General features: G+C 44.4%; 1 protein-coding gene across 1 annotated transcript; it reads right to left on the minus strand.

Moving 5' to 3' along the window:
• Window positions 1–4,319: 4,319 nt before the first annotated feature.
• Window positions 4,320–25,827, minus strand: LOC147890972 (protein SUPPRESSOR OF K(+) TRANSPORT GROWTH DEFECT 1-like). Its single transcript, XM_087389406.1, has 8 exons — window positions 25,211–25,827; window positions 24,897–25,002; window positions 19,748–19,946; window positions 19,573–19,641; window positions 19,335–19,409; window positions 19,082–19,180; window positions 18,810–18,977; window positions 4,320–4,696 (listed from the first exon to the last, which is right to left on the minus strand). The coding sequence occupies exons 1-8, from the start codon at window positions 25,689–25,691 to the stop codon at window positions 4,571–4,573; spliced, it is 1,323 nt and encodes a 440-aa protein (XP_087245532.1). The 5' UTR covers window positions 25,692–25,827; the 3' UTR covers window positions 4,320–4,570.
• Between the last annotated feature and the right edge of the window lie 524 nt (window positions 25,828–26,351).

Consider the following 26,351-nt stretch of genomic DNA (forward strand, 5'->3'; position numbering starts at 1 on the left):
CCATACTTGAATCCCTTTTCTGCTCTTTGGTTATGCACTTCTTGCATTCTCTAATATAATGACCTAGCTTCTTACAATAATGACAAATGCCCTTCTTTTTTTGCTTATTTGCATCACCCTTTGCCTTATAAGAGGGCTGTCCTGAATCAGCTTTGTGCTGATGTGTGGGCTGATTGGCATGTGGCTTTTGCTGCCCTTTACCCTTGGGCTTGAACTTGGAAAGCATGGCATGCTCACCAGCCCGGGTTGCCATATTTCTTCGAGTCTACTCCTCCTACAGCAGAAGTCCTACCAACTCGTGAAAAGAGAGAGGATTATTGCCCCCCCTCAATGACAAATTCAACGAGGTGTGGAAACCAAGATAAGACTCAAGAAGAGAGTTGAGAGTGGTGGTGAGAATCCGGAATGACTTCATTAATATTCAGCAACTGTTCCCTCAAGTCCTGAAGCTTTGTGAGGTGAGAATTCATGGAATCTCCCTTATCCATATGCGTATGGGAAAGCTCTCGCTTCATAAAGGAAACTCTGGCATCATTTCTTGCTGCAAACATACTCTCTAGTATCTCCCAAGCTGCCATAGATGTCTTGCATGACCGAATGTGAGGTATAATGGACCTCTTGACAGAGAAAGAAATCACTGAAAGAGCTTGTACATCTCTAGAGCCCCATCTTTTCTGCTCTGATGTGGGAGCTCCTGGAGCGGCTGCTCCAACTACTTGTGCTGCATTTGCACCTCTACCGTTGCCTCCAACTGTAGGAGTGACAGGTGTAGCCACGGTATTCTGTCTTGCTTCATCTTCATTGACATAATCCCAAAGATGTCTACCAATCAAGATATTGCATACCATGAAACTCCACAAGGAGTAGTTAGTGCCATCCAACTTATCCTCCTATGTGAACTCCGAACACCTCATTGGGGTTGTTTTGAGTCATTTTCATTGGATAATCTCAAAAAACACAACAAACTGACTGAGTAAAATCCCTTTCTGGGATGCAAATGCACAAGTAAAATCTGCAAAGAAAATCTACCCACAGTGACAAATACTGTCACAACCTATCAAAGGCTCAAAATGCACCTCAATGCTCTGTTGAATGCCCAAAAATCTGCAAATTGAATCTACAAAAAATGACAAGTCTACAAATTGACTCGTACTGAGTCCAAAACTGCTTGCAAACTTTCAAAATGCTCTTTTACTTGCAAAATTGCAACCCAAATGCAAAAGCCCCAATTTCTTGCGAAAAATTGCATACAGAAGAGAGCAAATGATCTAAAAACCCCAAATGTTACACAAATTGCACTACCTACAAAAGCCCCAAATTTCACTGCCAAATTGCAGTGCAATTGCAAAAGCCCCAAAATTCTCCAAAACTTGCAGATCTACTGCAATGCCTACTACAGCTTCAAATGTGCTCCCAAAAACTAAGCCAAACAATGGCCGATTGCACAACTGAGCCTGCAAATGACACCTGTCAACAAATGACGGACATCGGACACCTTCAGACCACAAAAATTTGCAAGTACGAAATTGTATGCAATGTCTACTACAGCTTCAAATGTGCTCCCAAAAACTAAGCCAAACAATGGATACTTGCACAACTGAGCCTGCAAATGACACCTGTCAACAAATGACGGACACCTTCAACCTACAAAAATCTGCAAGTATGAAACTGTACAAAATCTTATACATACGAACTATACGAACAGTAGGAAAACCTGTACGACCGAACTGTACGGACATTACAAAAATTTGCACAAGCGAGCTGTACAAACAATCATACGAAACTGCTGCGCGTGTACAAAAATCCGTACAATCATACGAATTGTACGGACGAAATGCACAAGTGTATGGAAAAAGTAGGCGCTGGTACGAAATCCGTATAGTTGTACGGATCGTACGCTCGCGATGGAGCTGTACGGACAAGGAGCTTGGCAATGGAGCTGAAATGCAAGAGTTGGAAGCAGGTCCAAGAAGGCAGTGCTGTGATACCAAATGTGAGAAAAGCAAGAGAGCAAGAGAGCAAGAGTGAGCAAGATGGAGAGTGAGCTGAACATAGTTCACTCCCGAAGTGTACTGAACTAAATTGAGAGTACAAAGAAAGAGAGAAAGGTTTTGTCTAAGTGACAAAACCCTATCTAATCAACTGTAGTTAGAGATTAGACTATGGTTAGGGGAAAAAACCTCTAAGAGGGAAAAGTGCCCCTAACTCACTCATTACATTACATTGGCCACTGCCTAGAATATATAAATAATTTTAGCAAATCTCTCTTTAACTTGTAAATGGTCACCTAAAGTATTTGAATGCGAGGTCCCATGGGCATTGATGATTAGATGGTTCATCGAGCATAGTAGGGGGAGCAAGGTTAGCACCTAGGATGCTCTCTCTTGGCATGAAAAACTATGCTTAGAGTTTCCTCAAAAAGTCAAAGGTTCAAATGTCGTATCTAGCCTTGGAAAAGCTACTACCAACATCTAACTTGGAAAGGCAAACCGGATCTCAGAGGTGATGGGAATCTAGGAGAAGCTATCTACCATCTGGAGGGGAATAGCTATTAAGATTCAACAAAAGCCATTGGCTTCTATTAATGTAGCAAGGACAAGAGGAATGCATAGGAAAGGAATCCACAGGTGGATTGATCTCTGGAATGACTAGAGAGCTGATTGGAAATCAATGCATCACCTAAAGCAAGAATTCCAGCTTAACGTGCAGAATCAGCATTAGGGAAGCTATTCTAAACATGGTACAAGATGGGTGGCCTGCCAATACCATCTTGTTCTGCAATTGGGTGGTCAATCAATCAAAAAAATGTTAAGAAACATCTCTACTAAAAGTGTTTACAAGGGTTGGGCACGAGTTGAAACTACAATACGACAAGTGGGTCTTATGTCTAAATTTTATCTGGGCTCAAACTACAAGATATCCTTCTACTCTAATGTCATGTTGGCCATATATGCGAGCGACAACGATGAGGGCTGTGTGGCTAGTTAGTAATCAAGTGGTGTTTCACAATGCAATGGCGGTTGGGTTCAAAGAGTATGATGTTGGGACTTGTTCAAGCCAATCTCAATGACTTTGCTTGGATTGTGAGTAAGCAACACCCCCTTATTGGGGGATGTTTGAAGCAAGTCTCTGTGTTCGTAGGGAAACCCTAAATGCCTAATGTGGTGACTCAATCTTGCTTTTTTAACGTAGGCCTAGGGCTTTAGCCCTTATTTAGGCCCAACTAGGGTCTGTTTTGGCCCGACCCCCCCAATAATATAAGTTGGCAGTCTATTTTTATTTTATTTCATTTTTTAAGGAAAAAAAACACCAAAACCAACTGCAGCTCAATTATAGGGCAAATAGACCATTAAGGTAGAAGGGAACCCCTGAGAATCTCCTAGCATAACCGCCTTCCATTTTGCTTTAAGGCAAAAGCTCGACATCAAGCCCGTTTTCTTGATTACCTCTTCAATCTTGGTCCATGTTCTTACCACCGGGTATGACCACAACAAATGCTTCATATCCTCCACATAAAGGACAAAGGGGGTTAATATTAGCCCATTTGGCTAATCTTGGCAGGACCAAATGCATCATTTTCCAAAGCATGAACCCTTCCCTTCCTATCTCATAGCATTTCCAAATATCATTAAGTTTGTCCTCCCACCATTTAGGCCTCTTTAGTTTCCATTCGACTTTAACCACCTAAAACAATTGAATATACTACACATGTAGATGGGTGTGTCTTTACGCAAGCCACATCTTAGTCCCGTTTTTTACTTTGTCCAAGATCTGATCGGCAGCCACTTCACAGGTCTGAAAAAACACACTATACCAACATCCATGGAAAAGGTCATACAACAAATTGACAAATATGTGATTTGGAAGCCAGCTGTATATACACCCTCACCTTCAGGATATCCAGACTTATTCCTTCAAAACACACTATCAAAATAGAGTAGGGAGGATACATGTCACAATGAATTATGGTCAGAAATAGAAACCCACATATATGTGGGATCCTGACTAAATCCCCCGTCACCTTTTTCCTAGCTGGCAGCTATTGCAATATCATCAATCAAGGGAGATTAAAATCTCAAGAATGTCTACCCAAACACCAACAAGAGCACCTTCATCAATGCAACTGCCCAGTTATCCATTAATAAGGAAACTAGGCAGAAATATTTCCCTTCTTGTCTGGCCTTGTCTGAGCTGGCAATTCTTTAAAACTAATACCTACCTGTTCACCAAATTTGAGCAGAGCTATGAACATTAAGACACATAGAACGGCTTCTGGAACATATATATTTTACATATAGAAGGTGAGGCGATGCATACCATAGCAGTAAATGATCCTTCAAAAAATACAAATACAAGCCACTTCCCACCCAGCTTGGGGAAAGAAACACCCATTGCAAGGCACCACGAATACTTAATCAGCCCACCTCCAATGGGATGTAGATTTACATGGAGCACAAGCTGGACCGTTTACCACACTTCTGGTCATAAAATTCCCAATACGTGAAGATAGAGGCTGGCCCTGAACGTCAACATCAATTCTTGTTGAGCTCATGCCAAATATGGTAAATATTCATCCCTCCTCTCCAAACTCGTTAGTAAACCTCTCATGCACCTCAAGGTCATGTTTGCTAACTGTGGGCTTTTGTCTTGACAGCACCTTCTCAAAGTCGGACTTGCTTATTGGAGGTGGTAATATCTGTGCCCAGAATGCATATAAAGAATGTCAGAAGATTTGAATTTTACTGACACCTTGTTCACCAGAGGAGAGAAAAATATATTAACCAAGTGAAAGAAAGGGCAGTATAAGGGAGATCATCAAAAACTTGATAGCGCAGTTTCGTTCCATACCAAGTTGACAGTATGATACTTCATAAGAGGACTCCGTTAAATGATAAGAGATGTTGACACAAAACATAACAGTGGGCTTACTGAATTTGAGTTACCAAGAACTTAAAACACCCACTCTCTAGCTTGAAAGAGAGAAAAATTGCTTAAACCAGGAAATAGAAAACTCCTTACAGTCCAAGTCCACTAGCAAGCCTTGGAGCACATCTGACTTTGTTATGTTAACTCACGAAACAAAGAGGTTACAAACAATCATGACCAACTGTAGCATCCAACTTGATATTCTTATATAAGCATATTGCCCTTGATTAATTTCATCAAGCAAAGTGCAGGTTAATCACAACTAAACCTATGAAATCCCTTCTTAGGACTTAAGCTTATGCTTCTGATTGAGCTGACCAGATCAGCCTATCCTTCCTGTTCATTTGCTGCTGTCCGCATGGCAGCAGATCTGCTACTACTGTAGAGAGGAGGAAAACCATTACTCGTTTTGGCCACCTTGTGAGTCTCCTTCCACACAGAAACCAGCTTACTATTTTTATATAAACATATTGCCCTCGCATAAAATTCATCATTAGTGCAGGTTAATCACAACAAAACCTATAAATATACCTTCATAGGACTTTAGGCAGTCTACCCTTACGCTTCTGATTGAGCTAACCAGACCAGCCTATCCTTACTGCTCATTTGCTGCTGTCCACATGGCAGCAGTTCTGCTGCTACTGTGGAAAGGGGGGAAAACCATTACTCATTTCTGCCACCTTGTGAGCCTTCCTAGCAGAACATCGGGCAGCATCGATTAATTCATCACTGAATCGCACATACACTGAGAGCTGAAGCAATGGTTTCATTCCTTCATTCCCACAAATCTGAGCCGATTTGCAGTCTGCAGGGCTGCCCCTGCCCCATCGCTGCTGCATCCTAGGAGAGGGTGAACCGCCCCTGCAAGTGGAGCATTTATATTCACACTCATCAAGGACAGATGAGCACATGGAGGATAACCTCCCGCCAAGGCGCTTACAACATTAGAAACCTAGGGTCTACGCACTCCAAAGACAAAAAAACTCAAAAGGGCACGTCCCTTAATTGAAATCACTTGATAGACTCGTGCCGGGTGAATAACTCAAGCCTCTTCCTTTGGCCCCACGCCCACCAATTATCAAAAGAGATGGTCTTCCACAGACAGGACTACTCGGAGGAGCTATAATTCCATGTTATGAGATTGGACAAGGTTGACATTTTGTTACGGTTGGAATGAATTTATAACAAAATCCCTATGGTCTATCTCAATCATGTAATTCACTTTCAACATACTGAAGACTTTTGCTCTTCATGGTGATCTTCATGGGCCAATGGTAAAAATGTCATCTCATATTGATGTGAATTCATCATGTGTTCAGACTGAGGAAAATTTATGTTCTGCTTTGGAAACATTTCATATGTGATGCTTTTTGGTGTGTTTTGAAACCTAAATTGTTTTTTAAAAATAATGATTTGCTACAATATTCGGACAACACAAGCATTCAGCGATTCCCACCCAAGAAACAACAATGGAGTTAAGTTTGGTAGTGCTGATTTCTCTAATAATAATACTTCAGCCATGGCAACGGCTGTCCGGCTGATATCACCTCATGTTTCAATTGCTTAAAACTTGCATTAAGCTCCTCAGTCTACACAATAGGACTTTCCTTTTTCCATCCCCTTAAACAAGCTTGACAGAGGTAATGCTATCTTAGCATATTCCGAGATGAAGGTTTGGAAGAAATCCACAAATCCAAGAAAGGATTTGACCTTGGTAATCGTTCTCAAATGTTCTCGTATTCAGTACGGACACCATTCACTGAAATGACATGAGTATGTGAGTTCCTGTTTCAAGAATTCACACTTGCTCTTTTTCACAAAGAGCTGCTATTTCTGAAGCATGGAACATCAGTATCTGCCGATCCACGCTCTAAAAGAGTCTTGTTATAAATCATCTAGAAAGGCCACAACAAACTTTTATCGTTCATCATGTATTTGGAAGTTGCTGGCGCATCAGTGAGCCGAAGTCGGAAGCACCAAGAACTCATGATGGCTGCATCACGTATGGCATGTGGTCTTATAACCATCTTTCTCAAATATCCTTATATGAAGATAGCCCATTCTCATATCGATCTTCATGAAATACATCCATCCTTGGAAAGGATACTTGTTCTTGATCGTGAGTCAGTTTAGACCCTTATAGTCTATGCACAAGTGCATAGACGTGTCTTTCTTCTTCAAGTACTAGTGCATCTCAAGGTGGCATACTAGGTCGCACTTGACCTAGTTGGAAATATTCCTAAAGTTACCAGTGACCACATGATTTCATCCTCAATTGAACTACCTCTGTAAGGCTACCTAAACACAGGCTGCATACCGAGCACAAGTTCAATCTTATGGTCAATGTCCCTCTTAGGAGGGAGACCCTAGGGAAGCTCCTTTGGAAACACTTCAGAAAATAATGACATAATCTCTCAAATTAGTTAAGCCTCAGATGAATCAAAACACTCCAAGAGCTCCAATCAATCGAGCTAGGTCACCTGAGTGACCTGAGTATAAGTTTTAGCTCATCATATACCTAGATGAATCGAGGAACATTCCCAAACTCATCCTCTAAAAACACAACATAGTGCAGTTTCAATCTCACGATAGTCACTCATAAGATTGAAAACCATAAACTCTATCACGCATAGCAGGGACTAGCTACTATAACATCCCCACTGACGTCATTAGCGCCCAACAATGGGTGTAGACTTTAGTATAAAAATATGCTCTCACACATACAAATCCACACACCCACACATACTTGAGCATCCTTTTATACGAAGTCTTCGTACTCAGTTTCTGTCGGCACTCCGGAGGTGCAAGGAAAACTCAGCTATGACAAAGGCTAGCACTAAAGGAGAAGGCTAATCAAAAAGTAGTCCAAAATGATACCATGCAGTGGGTAGCCTATCTGCACACTGCTTACCCAAAATTGAAGCAACAATGTGAGTAGATTGGTATCTTTTGAGAGCAAAAGAAAACCAACCCACAGTATAAGTGGCCAATGCATGAAAAAGAGCTGCACACTATTATTCACACATTGAAAAAGCGGAGACATTATCTATATGGATCTACTTTTGTAGTCTCCGTGGATAACTCTTTTCTAAATTATTTATTGCAATACTTCTGACCTAAGGAGCAAGAAGGCTCGGTAGTCAGAACTTATGTAAGAATTTGACTTTGAGATCCGTATCGAAAAGGATCTACCAACAAGATAACTGATGTAGTGTGAATCCAATTTGCTTCACAGAGATCGCCTATAAAGTTTCTTTACGGGCCTTTATCCCAGACATGTATAGGATTAAAGCTGAGCGCTTGAGAGCATCCTTTACGGATACCTAAAAAAAAATTGGCACAATATTTCCACGGATTTTATGGTGGTTTATCACGGACCTCTCATGGGCATGATGCAATTTAGACAATCAAGGATTGACCACCAAATTGTCACGAATCGTATCTACAAGGGAGAACATTTCAGCCACTCAACTTGCCCACTTATTTGTAGAAAAGTTGTTCAGCCTGTATGGCTTACCAACTGAAACTGGATCGAGCTACCTAAGGCGGTCAATGTCAAGGCAGTCACTCAATCAAAAAGACTGGTGATAAGCTCGAAGAAGGCACATTGGAAGACTGCCTTGTGCCAACCTTGACACGTGCTTTTCCAACCATACAAGCACACAAAGCCTCCTTCCCGAAGTTGCAATTCTTCTGTATACCCTACCCCTACAATCGCAATTGCCTAGAGCCGCCTCCTTTAATTGCAGTCCCAACCATCTAAGATGAGCCTTATCACTTGCACTTGACACTCTTCACATCCTTGATTTTGTTGCCTCTCACATATGGACTTGCCTAAGATGGCTCTCACACCTAATGCTCATTTTCTACCTTTTCAGCTACATCCAATTATTATAGGTCATTCATGCGGTTATAAAAAACCTATTCTGACCATGATCTGCAGTTCTGAAAAACCCATTATAATGGTTGTCACTCGATCCCTAATACCTATCTTTTTAACATGCTCTATATTGAAAGATCTCATGAGTACCATGGCAACATAAAACTCAAAATTAACTACAATCATAGAACACATAGATATATGTTCGGACATGAGAGCATTATTTTGCAAAAGCATAGCTTCGTCTTAAACATGCATCATGCTAAGTAATGGACCACAGCACATCCATAGTAAAATATCTGCATGATAGCTTAACCACATTGATAGGTTAACGCTTTGAAATACTGGCCAGATAAAAACAACAGCTCTCTTTCAAACTTTTTAAATACTATTATATCTTCTATCACGCATTCAACAAAGCTGCCTGAAATGTTTCCAGCAGGAAACGTGGTGGTTTTGAAACGTTTCTGAAATGCCATTTGAATTAATGGGAAACGGCGGGGGTAGGTAGTAAAGTACATTTCTAATCACATACAAGCTACCAATTAAGCAAAGCATGCACCAATGTAAGCTCGGTGTGCACGAGCCAAGTGTGCATACAGGTCACCAAGCAATTGTAGAAACCACCTGCCATCCAATTGTTGATGGATTGAGAGGGCAATCTGCTAGAAATGCAGTTACCAGAGAGCAGCAACCAATCAATGGTCAAGCAATTGGAGTCTTGGAGGGCATGGAACAAATGGTCCTTGAATATGTGATTCGTATAGTGCATTGCATCGGCATTCATGTCAGTTGGGCTGTCCGCTATGCCATCACCTCCTCCACGGCATCTTGCTAAGAGGACACGTGGTCCAGCAGCTGTCCCTCCGAGAGTTACTCCTATGCATGCTGCTTAGGCACCACGCTTGAAGCAAGAGGCTGAAATTACAACGAAGTAATTTTTCTACTCTTGCAATATCCCTTCAATGTTGCAAGGACTCATTCCAACAAAAAGTTTTACCATGCACTTGTAGCAACTGGTAGAGCAGGAGCATCATCAGTTCTGAGACTCTCCGCACCACAAAATTGAAGAAGCAGATGGGATTAATTAAGAAAGACATGGAGGGACTCAAGAAAGCCTGGAGTGGCTATGGATGCACCATAGCCTCCAATGGATGGAGTGACACGAAGAGGAGACACATGATTAACATCTTGGTTAGTTCTTGTGTTGGAAGTATCTTACTGAGGGTGGTTGATGCAATCACATGAACGCCTTCACATCACCGGATAGTGGATATGGAACCATTTTGAGGCAGCCATCAAGAAGGTTGGTGAAGAGAATGTGGCACAGGTCATCACCAACAATGGCTCCATTTGCTGAAGAATGGGAAGTCTTCTTAAGGAGAAGTATCCCAAGATAGTGTGGACCCGTTGTGCTTCACACTCTCTTGACCTGATGATGGAGGATATTGGGAGGTTGCCTTGGGTGTCTGATGTGGTCAATAAAAGCCATGCAATTAGTGACTAATATCACTCGTAAGCCACATGCATTGGTTGTTGGAATGGTCACCTCCCCATCTGTAAGCCCCCAAATGAGGAGAGCGTGGGGGAGGGAGACCTAGGGCAGGATGTGCCCAAGAGAGAAGAAAGAGAGGGGGCTGCCACATGGGCAGCACCTCACAGCCAAGAATGAAGAGATGGCTGCCACATGGACAGCAGCAAGGCTGTCATGTGGGCAGCACTGCTCAAGAGCATCCTCGAGAGCCTGAAGCGAGGTCTTTGGGCTGCGAGTATCTGCAGCAGACATGCAGGCGGACAGCACAACTGCACGGGCCAGTACGGAGGGCTGGAAGCAAAGGTGCGGTACAGGTGGGTCAGGAGAGCAGGGTAAACAGGCGCTGACATGGCAGGTCAGGAGCGCAGGTGTACGGGGCTGCATGGGGCCTGGTAGAGCAGCAAATGGGGCTGCCAGTGGGCAGTGGCATGCCTTATATAGGCTGGGCCCCTGCCTTGATTGGAGGGCCAAAAGCCCTAGAAGTGTGGGCCAAAGGGCCCTAGTTTTGTGAGCCTTTAAAGGGCTGGACCAGCAGCAGACTGGTCGGCCAGTATGAAGCTGGCTGGTCGGCTTTTATGACAGGCCCCTGGGCCTATAAAAGGAGGGCCTCCAGCCCTCATTTATCATCCAGCAGCCAGCAGTTCCAGGGAAGAAAGGAGCAGCAGGAAGCCTACTCTCTGGGCCTATCTACAGGAGGTGAGAGAGTGCAACAGGTGCTGCAGACTTAGCTCTAGGGAGAGGCTGGACCTTGGCTATCTTCTAGGGCAGCAAGGTGCTGAGATCATCATACCTTCTGGAGCAGCCATTCACAAGCAGGTTGGAGCAATGGAACAGGGACCTATGTGCTGCAGACAAAGCTTGGCAGGGGCTGCCCACCTAGGCTGATTCACAGGCAGTAAGGTGGAGAAGAACACACTGGACGGAAAGTCTACAGACGCTCGAGGTGGAGCACGCGGACTCGAGTCTAGAGATAACTGGCAGATAGGAGGAGGACCTTGTGGTAAGATCAGAGGACCACATCATTGGTGGGACTCTGGATCTATATCTTTTGTATTGTGTCCATAGTTTTTGGACGGAAATATATTATTTTGGTGGTTTCTCTATCTGGCTGGTTCATTGTCTATTGATGAGTCTGCACATCTATTTTATGCACATAAGTTAAGAAGTTTGTGATTCCACATCCCACACCACACTGTGTGAGCCCCTGGGCATTACTATCAGTCTTCCACTGTGTGTACCCTCTGTTGGGTCATTTCTAACATGGTATCAGAGCCCAAGTAGGAGGCTCACAGGTGTGGGAGCCTAAAGGCAGGGACCTTGCTGAAGGACGACCCTGATTCAAAAGCTCTTGGGAATCGACTTCCACGACTGGAGGATTGTGCCCTTGCAAGGAGGGTGACTCAGGTTCAGTCAGGTGCCTTTAAAGTTCGCAATCCAGGTTATCTGGAGATGTACTTTTGTCGCAGACCTTGCCAAAGGAAGGACGGGGTGAAACAGACCCTCAAAGCATGGTGCCTAGAAGACTCCAAGTTGTTCACTCATTATGAGGGGGACAATTGGAAGATCGTAGAGGCTAGGTTGCTCGAGTTTGAAGGCGGGAACGTGACTGAAGGGGGTGGTGCCAGGAGATGCTACCAAAGATGGACCTGTGTACCAGGATGGTGTGCGGAAGCGGAACCGGACTTGGTGGAGCAGGAGCCACTAGATGAAAAGCCAGGAAAAGATTTCAACATCGAAAAGTTCCAGAGGACTACGACCAGGGAGTTACTGGAGCATCTTCATCGACGTGTTGGCATTGGGCCGAGATGTGTCGGTGAGAGGGGGTGTTGGAATGGTCACCTCCCCATCTGTAAGCCCCCAAATGAGGAGAGCGTGGGGGAGGGAGACCTAGGGCAGGATGTGCCCAAGAGAGAAGAAAGAGAGGGGGCTGCCACATGGGCAGCACCTCACCGCCAAGAGTGAAGAGATGGCACAGCAGCAAGGCTGCCATGTGGGCAGCACTGCTCAAGAGCATCCTGGAGAGCCTGAAGCGAGGTCTTTGGGCTGCGAGTATCTGCAGCAGACATGCAGGCAGACAGCACAACTGTATGGGCCAGTACGGAGGGCTGGAAGCAAAGGTGCGGTACAGGCCGGTCAGGCGAGCAGGGTAAACAGGCGCTGACATGGCAGGTCAGGAGCGCAGGTGTACGGGGCTGCATGGGGCCTGGTAGAGCAGCAAATGGGGCTGCCAGTGGGCAGTGGCATGCCTTATATAGGCTGGGCCCCTGCCTTGATTGGAGGGCCAAAAGCCCCAGAAGTGTGGGCCAAAGGGCCCTAGTTTTGTGAGCCCTTAAAGGGCTGGACCAGCAGCAGACTGGTCAGCCAGTATGAAGCTGGCTGGTCAGTTTTTATGACAGGCCCCTGGGCCTATAAAAGGAGGGCCCCCAGCCCTCATTTATCATCCAGCAGCCAGCAGTTCCAGGGCAGAAAGGAGCAGCAGGAAGCCTACTCTCTGGGCCTATCTACAAGAGGTGAGAGAGTGCAACAGGTGCTGCAGACTTAGCTCTAGGGAGAGGCTGGATCTTGGCTGTCTTCTAGGGCAGCAAGGTGCTGAGATCATCATACCTTCTGGAGCAGCCATTCACAAGCAGGTTGGAGCAGTGGAACAGGGACCTATGTGCTGCAGACAAAGCTTGGCAGGGGCTGCCCACCTAGGCTGATTCACAGGCAGTAAGGTGGAGAAGAACACACTGGACGGAAAGTCTACAGACGCTCGAGGTGGAGCACGCGGACTCGAGTCTAGAGATAACTGGCAGATAGGAGGAGGACCTTGTGGTAAGATCAGAGGACCACATCATTGGTGGGACTCTGGATCTATATCTTTTGTATTGTGACCATAGTTTTTGGACGAAAATATATTATTTTGGTGGTTTCTCTATCTGGCTGGTTCATTGTCTATTGATGAGTCTGCACATCTATTTTATGCACATAAGTTAAGAAGTTTGTGATTCCACATCCCACACCACACTGTGTGAGCTCCTGGGCATTACTATCAGTCTTCCACTGTGTGTACCCTCTGTTGGGTCATTTCTAACATTGGTCCTATTTAGAAGGGAGCGCAAGTGGGAGCCTGTGACACCATCAAAGACACGGTTTTGCTACATTTTCTTGGTTCTTAGTAGGCAAGATTCAAGAATCATGATTCATCATTCAATTCATAGTTCATCGAATTCTGAATTTGTTTATCTTTCTTTTCTTGACCAAGTACTCATGAAGGGCTTGCCTCTTCATTCTCATACACTGGTTAAGGCCAAAAAAAGCCTCCGTAACATGATGCTGGTTTAGATTGGCTGGACTGGAATGACTCGAGATTACCTCCTGGACAAAATGTTGAGGGGATTGTCTTCAACAATCACTTTTGGCAAGAAGAGCTTTCCATCCAGGTGGCCATAGAGCCCTTGTACTTTGGGCTTCAACTCTTTAGACTTTGATCATGAGGGTTGTACTATGAGCATGCTCTATGAGTTCATGCTGAAGCTTCGAAAAGCAACAGAGGATTGCCCATAATCTATTATGGAGCAGAGGAGGTATATGAATAAAAGTCTTGTAACTTGCAAGTTCCAAGTTCCAACTTGTAAGTTGTAATATAGTATACTGTATTATGTATACTAAGTGCTCTTAAGTCTTAGCTTCTTTTGATAATTTTTCAAAAAAGATGACATACTAGGAATTTAGAGGAAGAGATGGGATTGGTTTCATAGGCCAATCCACAGTGTGCTTTGAAGCCACCGTGTGGATTGGCCTATGAAATCTCTTCCTCCAAATTCCTGATATGTCATCTTTTTTGAAAAATTATCAAAAGGAATCGACTTTCAAGATAGAGCTAAGACTTAAGAGCACTTAGTATACATAATACAATATACTATATTACAACTTACACGTTGGAACTTGGAACTTGCAAGTTACAAGACTTTTATTCATACCTCCTCTGCTCCATGATAGATTGTGGGCAATCCTCCGTTGCTTTCCGAAGCTTTAGCATAAACTCATAGAGCATGCTCATAGTACAACCCTCATGATCAAAGTCTAAAGAGTCGAAGCCCAAAGTACAAGGGCTCTATGGCCATCTGGATGGAAAGTGCTTCCTGCCAAAAGTGATTGTCGAAGACAATCCCCTCAACATTTTGTCCAGCAGGTAATCTCGAGTCATTCCAGTCCAACCAATCTGAACTGGTCATCATGTGACGGAGGCTTTTTTTGGTCTTAACCAGTGTATGAGAATGAAGCGGCAAGCCCTTCATGAGTACTTGGTCAAGAAAAGAAAGAGAAACAAATTCAGAATTCGATGAACTATGAATTGAATGATGAATCATGATTCTTGAATCTTACCTACTAAGAACCAAGAAAATGTAGCCAAACCGTTGTCTTCGATGGTGTCACAGGCCCCCACTTGCACTCCCTTCTAAATAGAACCAATGCATGTGGCTTACGAGTGATATTAGTTACTAATTGCATGGCTTTTATTGACCACATCAGACACCCAAGGCAACCTCCCAATATCCTCCATCATCAGGTCAAGAGAGTGTGAAGCACAACAGGTCCACACTATCTTTGGGATACTTCTCCTTAAGAAGACAATCCCCTCAACATTTTTTCCAACAGGTAATCTCGAGTCATTCCAATCCAGCCAATCTGAACTGGTCATCATGCGATGGAGGCTTTCTTTGGTCTTAGCCAACCTATGAGAATGAAGCGGCAAGCCCTTCATGAGTACTTGGTCAAGAAAAACATTCCAAGATAGAAAGATAAACAAATTCAAACAATTAATAATTCGATGAATCATGAATTGAATGATGAATCATGATTCTTGAATCTTACCTGCTAAGAACCAAGAAAATGTAGTCAAACCGTGTCTTCGATCGTGTCACAAGCTCCTACTTACACTCCCTTCTAAATAGGGCTAATGCATGTGGCTTACCAGTCATACAAGTCACTAATTGCATGGCTTTATCGACCACATCAGACACCCAAGGCAACTTCCCAATATCCTCCATCATCAGGTCAATAGAGTGTGAAGCACAACGGGTCCTCAAGGAGACTTCCCATTCTTCTACAAATAAAGCCATTGTCGGTGATGACTCACACCACATTCTCTTCACCAACCTCCTTGATGGCTGCCTCAATATGGCTCCATATCCACTCTCCGGTGATGTGAAGGCCGGCATGTGATTGCATCAACCACCCTCAAGAAGATACTTCCAACACAAGAACTGACCAAGATATTAATCATATGTCTCCTCTTCGTGTCACTCCATCCATTGGAGACCATGGTGCATACCCACTCCAGGATTTCTTGAGCCCCTCCATATCTTTCTTAATTAATCCCACCTCCTTCTTCAATTTTGTGGTGCGGAGAGTCTCAAAACTAGCATGTGAAAGGGATGATGCTCCTGCTCTACCAGCTGCTACAAGCGCATGGTAAAACTTTTTGTAGACAAGAGTCCTTGCAACATTGATGGGAATATTGCAAGAGTAGAAAACTACTCCTCTGCAATATCAGCCTCTTGCTTCAAGCGTGGTACCTAAGCAGCCTCTATAGGAGTAACTCTCGGAGTGAACTGTGCTGCTGGACCACTTGTCCTCCTAGCAAAAGGCCGTGGAGGAGCTGATGGCATAGCAAGCAGCCCAATTGACATGGATGCCGATGGAGAAGTGCCATGTAAAGGCTAAATAAAGGCACTCCCATGCACCTATGATGACGATGCAGCCTGCCCGCACCCCTCCTGCTGTGACTGTGGCATATCCACATCCCCGGTATCTGACTTGGATGATGTGGCAGTGGTAGTGACGGTTGCATGTATGCCCAACTTTTGCCGCTCTTTCCAACACATTAGCTTAAAGAACCTGTTCTGTGACCACAGGATGGAGGAGGGGTCAAATCTCTGCAAATTTGGATGGGGTACCCCTCCATATGCCAAGAAGATTCCCTCTAGAATGGCTTGGCAAGGACCTCTACCTTGGCCTTCCTCCCATAAAAAATGCACTCGAACTCGAGGGGCGGATCCTATCACTGTCTGACCACAAAACTTGCATACTAACCTTCTTGTGCCAGATTGACCCATATCTCTTTATAAAAATGGTATCCTACCATACATCCCACCTTGGAAGCACATCGGCACCACGACTCGAGGCCATGGTATGGATAATGAGAATCGCGATGAAGAAGGGCTTAAAAGTGTTGGAGAGGGAAGGCAAGTGCAAGGGATTGACAAGGCTAGAGGCTAGAGCAAGGGTTGGAGAGAATAGAGAGAAATAGAGAGGCTGGAGAGGGTAGAGTGATGGAGAGGCTCAAGAGAGTCCGAGCAACATTACCAGCTATGGTAGAGTAAATAGGAATTAGAAAGGGAGGGTAGGGTAGAGAGTGTAGGGAGTGATTTGCAAGCAAAGCATGGAGCAGGAGCAGCAAATCAGCAGCACCACGACTCGAGGCCATGGTATGGATAATGAGAATCGGGATGAAGAAGGCCTTAAAAGTATTGGAGAGGGAAGGCAAGTGCAAGGGATTGACAAGGCTAGAGGCTAGAGCAAGGGTTGGAGAGGATAGAGAGAAATAGAGAGGCTGGAGAGGATAGAGCGATGGAGAGGCTCAAGAGAGTCCAAGCGACATTACCAGCTATGGTAGAGTAAATAGGAATTAGCAAGGGAGGGTAGGGTAGAGAGTGTAGGGAGTGATTTGCAAGCAAAGCATGGAGCAGGAGCAGCAAATCAGCGGCACCACGACTCGAGGCCATGGTATGGATAATGAGAATTGCGATGAAGAAGGGCTTAAAAGTGTTGAAGAGGGAAGGCAAGTGCAAGGGATTGACAAGGCTAGAGGCTAGAGCAAGGGTTGGAGAGGATAGAGAGAAATAGAGAGGCTGGAGAGGGTAGAGCGATGGAGAGGCTGAAGAGAGTCCGAGCGACATTACCAGCTATGGTAGAGTAAATAGGAATTAGCAAGGGAGGGTAGAGTAGAGAGTGTAGGGAGTGATTTGCAAGCAAAGCATGGAGCAGGAGCAGCAAATCAGCAGCCAAAACAATGCAAAAGAGCATCCGAAATCACGTACGGCTTTTTCATACCAGGGTGTTTTTCCCAAGACACCACGTTTCAGGGCGTTTCGGTGCCCCGAAACATGTTTTTTGGTTACACTGGTCCCTAGACAGCCCAATGAGGACAGCCAAATGGCGGTCACATCTTCAAGTGTGGGCTACTGGATGGACACGTGGATGGTACTCTGGTATCCTTTTGGATTCATTTAGGGCCTGGTCAGCCAGAGAGGGGGGGGGAAGGGCCAGCCCCTCCCACATCTATAAATAGGAGCCTCTATGGTTCACTCCTTCAATCGTCCACTGAGGCCTAAGATAGGTATGAGGGAAAGGACCAGCAGTCATAGGAGCTTTTCTCCACAGTTGTCGTGCTCAGTTTGTGCAGCCATAGGGCTGTAGGTGGGCCAGTATCTAGGCATCCTTGCAGTCTTTTAGTGTGACAGTTTTGTACTGACCATTCCACATTGCTTTGGCTATCTTGCTGCGCTAACTCCAAATATCAAGTTGCCTATCATCCACACTTGTCACATATTGGAGTGAGATATGTAAGTTGTAAAGATCCCAAAAGATCCATAAAATTTCCCCTGTGAGGGTAATGAGGAGTGCTGCCCTATTCACTGAGTCTTCCCTTTATATTTAGAACTAACGGGAAACGTAATAGAAGACCTTTGTATAAGTGTAAGCTGGCATGCACAGTGCGTTTACCTATGTGTCTATACAATGACTTACAGCCACTTGGGGGTTTTAATGAAGTTGATTTTCAATGTAATAGCAGCTGGTGCATGATGGAGCTCATGTTATCTGGCCTGATGGGTGACTATCATGGGTTTTAAACCTGAAGTTGTCATATGCATGCTGTTAGATGAAGTGAAGGCTGGTGACGATATTAAAATATTCCCTACCCTACGAAAATATCTCAACTTTGTTCTGTTCAGATCAAAGACCTTCCTGGAATTTTTATTTTGAGGGTTGTCCCAGAGGGCGCAGGACAGACGAGGGGCATGCCCCACATTGATTAACCAAAACCTTTATACATATAGGAATGGGCCCGGATAAAAAATCGGTCATGCATATACCTAGATGAATCCAGGAACAGTCCCAAACTGATCCTCTAAAAACACAACATAGTGCAGTTTCAATCTCATGATAGTCGCTCACAAGGTTGAAAACCATAAACTCCATCATGCATAGCAGGGACTAGCTACTATGACATCCCCACTGACATCATCAGCGCCCAACAGTGGGTGTAGACCATAGTATAAAAATATGCTCTCACACATACGAGTCCACACACCCACACATTGGAATCATGCTTGACGATGCATTCAAACATTATTTACATGCAGGTGACGATAGAGCAGGTGCATGCATGCCTCTGAGACTTGTTCACACAGAAGTTCGTACCTTAGCCGCAAGACCCTTTGCTGCAAGTTCCTCCATGGTTGTTTGTACAGATCCTGGTTGGCGAGGACCACAGGGCATCCACATTTCTTCCCCTTCCTTTGTGACAACACGTGTGAAATGCATTGCATCTTGAGTTTTACGAACAGGTTCAAACAAAACATCCTTTACCTGTTCCCACAGTAAACATAAACTCAATAGCCTGAAGAAACCAAGGGCCAGGGAAGCAACAAGTGCTACCCTATTCAGTAGTACTGATATCATGGTCAACTTACACAGACTGAAATATCAGAACCTGAAAAGCCATCAGTTCTTCTGGCTAACTCCTCAAAGTCTGCTTCAGTGAGGTCATTGGGTGTGTCACCCAGATGGACCTGAAAAGGCACACTCCCATATTAAAAGGTTTTTGAGCTCCCCTGCAATAAGCAAGTTACTTGTAGAGTGACTAAGGAAATTCCTTGAAAACAGCCTGATTCCGGCTGATGAGACAACTGATAAAATGTTCTATAGCACTCTAGTAATGCAAACCTTGAATATGTGTTGTCTTGCTTTTAAGTCTGGTAGTGGGATGTAGATTCGCTTGTCAAACCTGCGCCTTATTGCCTGTGCAGGAAAATATTGAAGGATTTAATTTAAAATTTTGGTCCATAATTACTCAACTCAAGTCTCAAATGAGCACTGACACTTTCAAAGTCTCTGTGCATCATTAAATCTACTTCATGTAGCACATTACAAAATCAATGCATGGAAGGATTATCATTCATACCTGATCTAGTGCATAGGGTGTGTTTGTGGCAGCCAAAACTAAGACCTTCTGGTCATTATTGCCAACACCCTGCCAGTTGAATAAATGAGAATGAGAGCAATGTTGATATCTCAGGCTGGCAGACATGGCACAATGGAAATAATCTGTTACATTTGACTCAAATAATTCAAGACACCTGCATTTGCACAAGGAGCTCCGTCTTGATCCTTCGAGATGCTTCACTCTCATTGCCCTCACCTCGTTGTCCAACAAGAGAATCAATTTCATCAATGAAAATAATCGAGGGAGCATTTTCTCTAGCCATCTGAAAGAGGTTGGCCACGAGTTTCTCACTCTCGCCCATCCATTTGGAAACGAGATCTGAAGATGAAATACTGTAATAACCATCCATAAGCCATCACAATCAATCACTTTACATAGGCAATTATGATACTCTTAATCTCCACAACTGCGCAAACAGCACAACTAACGCGTGATTCAATGACATGGACTGCTCCCAGCTATACAGGAAACCAAAGATGTCTATTGCTAGGACCAATGTGATTTCAAAAATGTATCTCCCAGGACAAGCCATCGATCGTTAATATTCAAGCACTAGAAACCATTACATAACAACACTAGGGATCTTGTTCCCCTAATGTGCACCTTTGACCTTTAAAAATGTAGAGAACTTAGGCCTCCTTGAATCATTACTCAAGGATTGATGAAATAATCTACTTTGATTGAACATACAAATTACTGACAATATGCTTCTAAGATGCACCAGGCAGTCACATGTGCATTATCTGGGCTGGTTAGATTAGAACAGACAGTAACGACTTTGCCTGCTTATTGAGGGCTCTGACAGCTAGCTACGATCCCTGCTTGACTCCTCCCTGCTAGCCCATCTTCGCCTCCCCCTCATGCCACCCCTCCTCTTCTCCCCTGCTTCTCCCTCTGCAGCTCTGAATGGGTCTGCTGGCAGCCGGTTTCAAGCCACCCAGCAGCCTGGTCGCAGTGGGTTTTTTCCGCCCCGGCCTCCCACGCACTGTTCCTGCCAGCTCCTGGGCTGTACAAAGGCCTTACACAAGGACCGCCTCTAGTGCTGCTTCCGGCCTTTCAAGCTCCCCCTGGCCCCTCATGCTGTCCTTGCATCCATCCAATCTTTCAAAGCCTTCAAGTGAAAGCCCTTTGGGTGCCTATAGGCTGCACCCCCCCCTTTTCCCTCTTTCCATCCCTCCTTTCCCCCTTTTCCATCCCAGTGTCCCTTCCTCTTGCATTTTTCCCATTCGATTCTTCTAGAGACCCTGGATGGTGGCAAGTTCAAAGAAAGGGTCGACAACACAAGCCTCCCAGAGCTCTAATGCACCCACCCTCTCCCGATCTACCTCCCACTGCCCCTTCAGTGCAACCTCACCCATCCTGCCTCGCAGCTTCCACCCTTGCCTAGGCATTCTGCTTCCTTGTCTAGGCTCCCACAGTGCTGGTTAGGAGACTTCCCTCCGTTTCTCTCAATCCCCGGGGCCAAAAGCATCACCCAAGGCTGGCCCTCCCAAGAGACTTATGGTGGTTGGGACCCTAGAACTATCGCGATGTCCCCAATGATTACCCCATCGCATTGAAGGCGTCAGCCTTGTGCAGCCTCAAGAGAGAAGCAGCCACAAGAGAGCAATGGACCCTCCTCTTCGACTTGCTTATAAGGAGTCATATAAGGGAGGCCTTTTCTCTTTCCCTCTCTTGCTTTAATTTCACATCCACAAGAGAGAAGCGGTGGACCCCCCCCCCCTCTTCGACTCGCTTATAGGAGGTCATTTAAGGGAGGCATTTTCTATTTCCCTCTCAGTACAACAGGGCTGCCCAGTAGCCCTGTTCTTATTCATCTTCATGGTAGATTCTCAGGCGATGGGCCTCACACGCTTGCGCCTCTCGATCCAGCAGGAGGAAGAGTTACTTGACTCTTGAGTATGCAGATGATACGGCCCCTTTTGTAGAGCACACTGCTGAGGGAGTTCGGGGTGCCATTGAGGTGTACTATCAGGCGTCCAAAGCCATTACGTGGTTAGCCATTATGCCACGTCAAGATATAGACATATGGCCTCTTGACTACACCACAGTACAAAAAGAACAGCAAAGATGTAGCAGAGGTCCGCCTAAATTCATAGAGATACATGGATGAACCTCATGGATATACATGGATGCTGTGGTGACATAAATTAGAGATATGAGCATTGATGAGTCTCTATACTGATTTCTTTCTTCTCATATCAAGAGCCTAGAGACTTAAGAAGACCCAAGCTGAACTGTAATATAGTGTCTTGCAGAGCAAAGCGGGAGAAGATTGACGTCAGAAGTTGAATATAAAATATGTCCATCTTCATAAGAAAAGAAATCATGAAATCATCATGGTCTTCACTAATATGAGAGTAGATGAGATAATAAGAATATGTCAACTTAAAATAGCAAAGAATGAGACGTGCTAGAATGTACTTATCATAGGCAAAACTACCAATCAAAAGAGTCTGAAAGCCTTGCACAGCAATTCTCAAAAAATTTTCAAGAAAATCTCATCCCACCCATCTATTAGATAGGGCAAGAAATCGTTCATCAAATCTTTAGATTGTCATATAGGAAATGATTAAAATAGATTGTTCTTAACCTTGATAAAACAGGGCATGCTTTCCCATCGATTACTAGGAAAGTCCTAAAAGTGTGTCCACCCAAAACATGCAATTAGAATTTTGTGTCACTAATTATAATTTTGTAAACAGGATCCTCGGTGTGAAGGGTCACACAGTCAAACAAGAACATAAGCTCTTCTATGTAAGAGCAATCCAAAGAGTCTCAAAAATTTCAGAGAGTCCCAGACTGCCAAATTTTATTAGGAATCAACAGATGGACCCTTGTCTCTAAAAGACATCTTTTCATTTAAATGATTGAAGGATGGAGGGGGACGAGGAAAGTGAAAAGAATTACAGAAATAGTAATTATACTATAAATAAAGCTCGTGCTTCCTTCCAAAGCCAGGGAGACTTGAGCAACCTTTTAGCAACAGTAGGCGGGGTCAATGACTTTTCTTCTTTTAAACTCTTACTTTAAAAATTGAACCTAGGCACTTACAGATTGCATCTTCGAAAAGGCGAAGACGAAGGCCCGTAGAAGTTCCACATTAAAGAATTATTTTTATAATATTATAGGACAGGACAGAAGACCTCTCCCCTATGCATTCTTTATTTCCCGAAAGGTTATAACTCCTGAGTTGGGAAGATTGTTTGAGAAAGTTGTATGGGCTGACAGGTGATGACAAGATGTCATCCTTGACAAACATTGGATTCAGATCAGAGGCACCTTTCTTATCATATGGCGGGATAACTCATGACGAGAGCTTATATAAAATATCCATAAGTGTTAAGGGCATTTTGTAAGGGGGTTGCCAATGACTGAAGGCGACTAACTGTTCAAACAGCTTATGTCCTCAAACAGTTCACTTAGCTTTGGGCTCTCCTCCATGTAACCTTTTCGACACCTTGTAGCATTTGTATATGGGATGTACATTACTCAGTTCTTATAAATAGATTTAAGTCTCTTGTTTTCAATCATATGGCTTGCTCTTGTCATACACCTCCAGATTTTGTGAGTGCGGGCCCCATGAGAGAGTAAGCATACCTCTCCTGAGAGACAGAGACAGAGACAGAGCTTACACCTCCACAGTGTACAAGACCCATGACCTAAGACAATATGCCCAAACCACCACATCAAAGGCCCAGAGGCAGTAATTTTACTCATGAGTCAATGGAGTCCCATAATAGCACGCACACATTAGAACGTTGCAAAGCTAATAGCCTTCACATTGACACAAAAAGAAGATGCATCTTGTGCATTCATTGCTAGTAGCAGGGCTCATCAGAAATGTGAGGCAATCGAGGGATCTGCACCCCTTGATCCCAAACCAGGTGCTCATGACCAATGGACGAACACAGCTACCAAAAGTTAGTTTGTGAGGAGTGATGCTGAGCATTCAGACCACTATCATGATGAGATAAGCTGTCAGTAAAGTTCTTGCATTTCAGCTTAGAAAAGGTTGCAAACCCTGCAATACGCCCATCCTGCAAACGAAGTGCAACTTGCTCCAATCTTGTATGTACATCACTTAGCGTTTCATGTAAAACATAGACTAAGATCCCACATTTACCTTACAGCCTAAGTTTCTCAGACATATGAATACAAATTGGGCAGAGTTCTTTGCCAAAACATCTGGACCTGTGAATCCTGTATGTGGCAGCCTTGTAGGAAGGAACCCTAAAGTATCATATAAGGAAGTAGGCAAACCCTAGATAGGAAACCATAGCTCTAAGTTCCAGAACCATATCCACCTTCCAGCCCCCATTTGTTGGCACGGGTCGTGAGGGAAGAGTGGATTCTGGAAGCAACTACCGTAGGCTAGTACCCATTACTGCAGAGAAACCTGTAAACGGTCAAAACTGCATTTATTGCAGTCACAGCCCATATGTGACAAGCCTAGACTATACAAAATCCTAGGCTTTTACTGCTATAGAAATACTCATTGCATGCTGGTATGGATTCAATGCAGGCCACGCCCATCATGAAATGTAAATATGTTGTGTACACTTTCAAAACATGATTTGCTGCCCAAACATGTGATCAATAGACTCTCAAGCTCAGGCACCTATACAGAATACTGCAAAATTGTGTCTTTGAAGAAGCTGCAAACCTTGCAAGACTGTAAGGAGCATTAAAGTAAAAGTCAGTTCAAATGCTTATGGTTTTCAATTTGCAATTAGGAAAAGTTGGGGAGCAGGTCCATGCTTCTTGGCTCAAACGTGGAAAACTTTAAAGATGTCTTCCTGTCCTCTTTAAATAGCCTCAAATTGCCTCAATCCTGTCAAAGTAGCGCAAGAGCCTGAAAAGAGGCCAGTTGATGGTGAGCCACAGGACTCATGAAAGAATGCATGGGATAAATCAAAACGAAGTATGAGAACAAGTCCCACCAACTCTATGATTTGACGATGAGATGAAATATTCTTAGAGCATCTCACCATCGAAGAAGGTGAATCTACAGAGTGTCTTCTCACCAAGTTTTAAGAGTTGACGAAGCAACTTTCAGCAATCAGAGAGGAGGACAAACACTTGGTGCCAATAAGAGTCCATCCTCATCCTCCATTGCATGATATACGTCAGCCCATCGGATGACGAATCCCATCACTCTTTTACTGTACAGTAATATACTCTATGCTATTCCAATCTGTCACGTATGTAAGACGTTCAAGTTCACAAATAACTGCGATAACAATTATTGTATCCATCATAATAGTTCCTGGTGAGCTCACCTGAAAAATGTTGAATCAGCTTCTGTGGCAACAGCCTTTGCTAGATATGATTTTCCGGTTCCAGGGGGTCCATACAACAAGAAAGCTCTCCAAGGCCGCCGTTTACCTGCAAGATTTCATTGATTAGTGCCAATAAGCACAGCGGATCAAAAGATCACCAAAAGGTGAAACTCACTGAATCCATCAAGACGAATTCCGAATCGCTCGACAATTGTTAAAAACCCAATTTTAGTTCAGGAAATGGAGACCGTTGAAGATGCGTACGTCATTAGGGACGACAATGCAGCAGTTTACGCACAAAGGACTGGACTAACCTGTAAAAAACTGCGGAAACTTGACGGGAAGAATGACCGCTTCTTGCAGCGCTTGTTTGGCACTTTCCAGACCGGCAACATCATTCCACTGAATATTGGGCTTTTCCCGTATGATGGCAGAATTCAGCCCCGATCTCAACTTGGATTGCTCGGGGTCATCTCCATCCCCACCATCGCCATCCTTGCTCCCAGGTTTGGTCTTCGGTCGAGTAGCCACAGCTGCATCACCGTTAGCGGCAGGCCGGGCTCCATCAGCACCATCGAGGATCTGGCGGATCTCTTCAGCGCGTCTGAGATAGTCGGTGAATTTCTGAGTGATGGCCTCCTTGATCTTGGGATTTTTCTCATATTTGAGGTGAGTTTTGAAGTATTCGAGGGCGTGCATGTAGAGAGGGAAGGCCTTGGAGTAGTTACCGGCATTATCCTCTTGGATGGCTTGTCGGACGTACTCGATAGCCTGCTCCTTGAAATTGCTGTACATGGCTAGGGCATGAAGGGCATGGGGAAGCTTTGTCTGTGGCGGACAGGGGAAGCTTTGTAGCTATGGCGGACAGGAAAAAGAAGATGATTAAGAAAGACAACTTGTAAATGTTGCAGAGTTTAAAGGGCAAAGTCAGCAAAGTAGCACCCCCCCCCGCCCCCCCAAAAAAAAAAAAAAAAAAAGAGTAACGACAATAACTTGCCTTCGGTGCCAAGTCGCCAAATGTGCCCCTTGTCATTGGCCACCGTGCTCCTTACAAGTCACCTGAGCAAATGCTGTTGGCTCTAGAGGGCAAAGTCAGTCATAAGCACCTTAGACAGATGAGATTTAAAACAAGGTGAATGATAGCCCAAGATCACAAAAGCAAAAAGAATACAGTGGAGATGGTGTAGTGGAGATGGTGTGTAGGAAAAGACTGCTGGAGATGTGAGAGAGAGAGACAAAGACAGATAGACAAACAGAGGGCGGGGAGAGAAAGAGAGTGGAGAACAAGATGAACAAGGTTCATGTGGCCTGCCCTTTGCCAGTATCGGGGTTAAAGGTCACTGTGCCTTTACCCCGGTTATGTACAATACTCAAACACATATATAAATGAATGAAAAAGAAGATTAGGGTGTTTTGCACCCACCAAAACTTGTGTGGCTCTCTGTTTCTCTCTCT

This window comes from Dipteris shenzhenensis, chromosome 18, assembly GCF_047967505.1.
Source record: "Dipteris shenzhenensis isolate YYH24624 ecotype China chromosome 18, Dip_SZ_1.0, whole genome shotgun sequence".
Taxonomy (NCBI): domain Eukaryota; kingdom Viridiplantae; phylum Streptophyta; class Polypodiopsida; order Gleicheniales; family Dipteridaceae; genus Dipteris; species Dipteris shenzhenensis.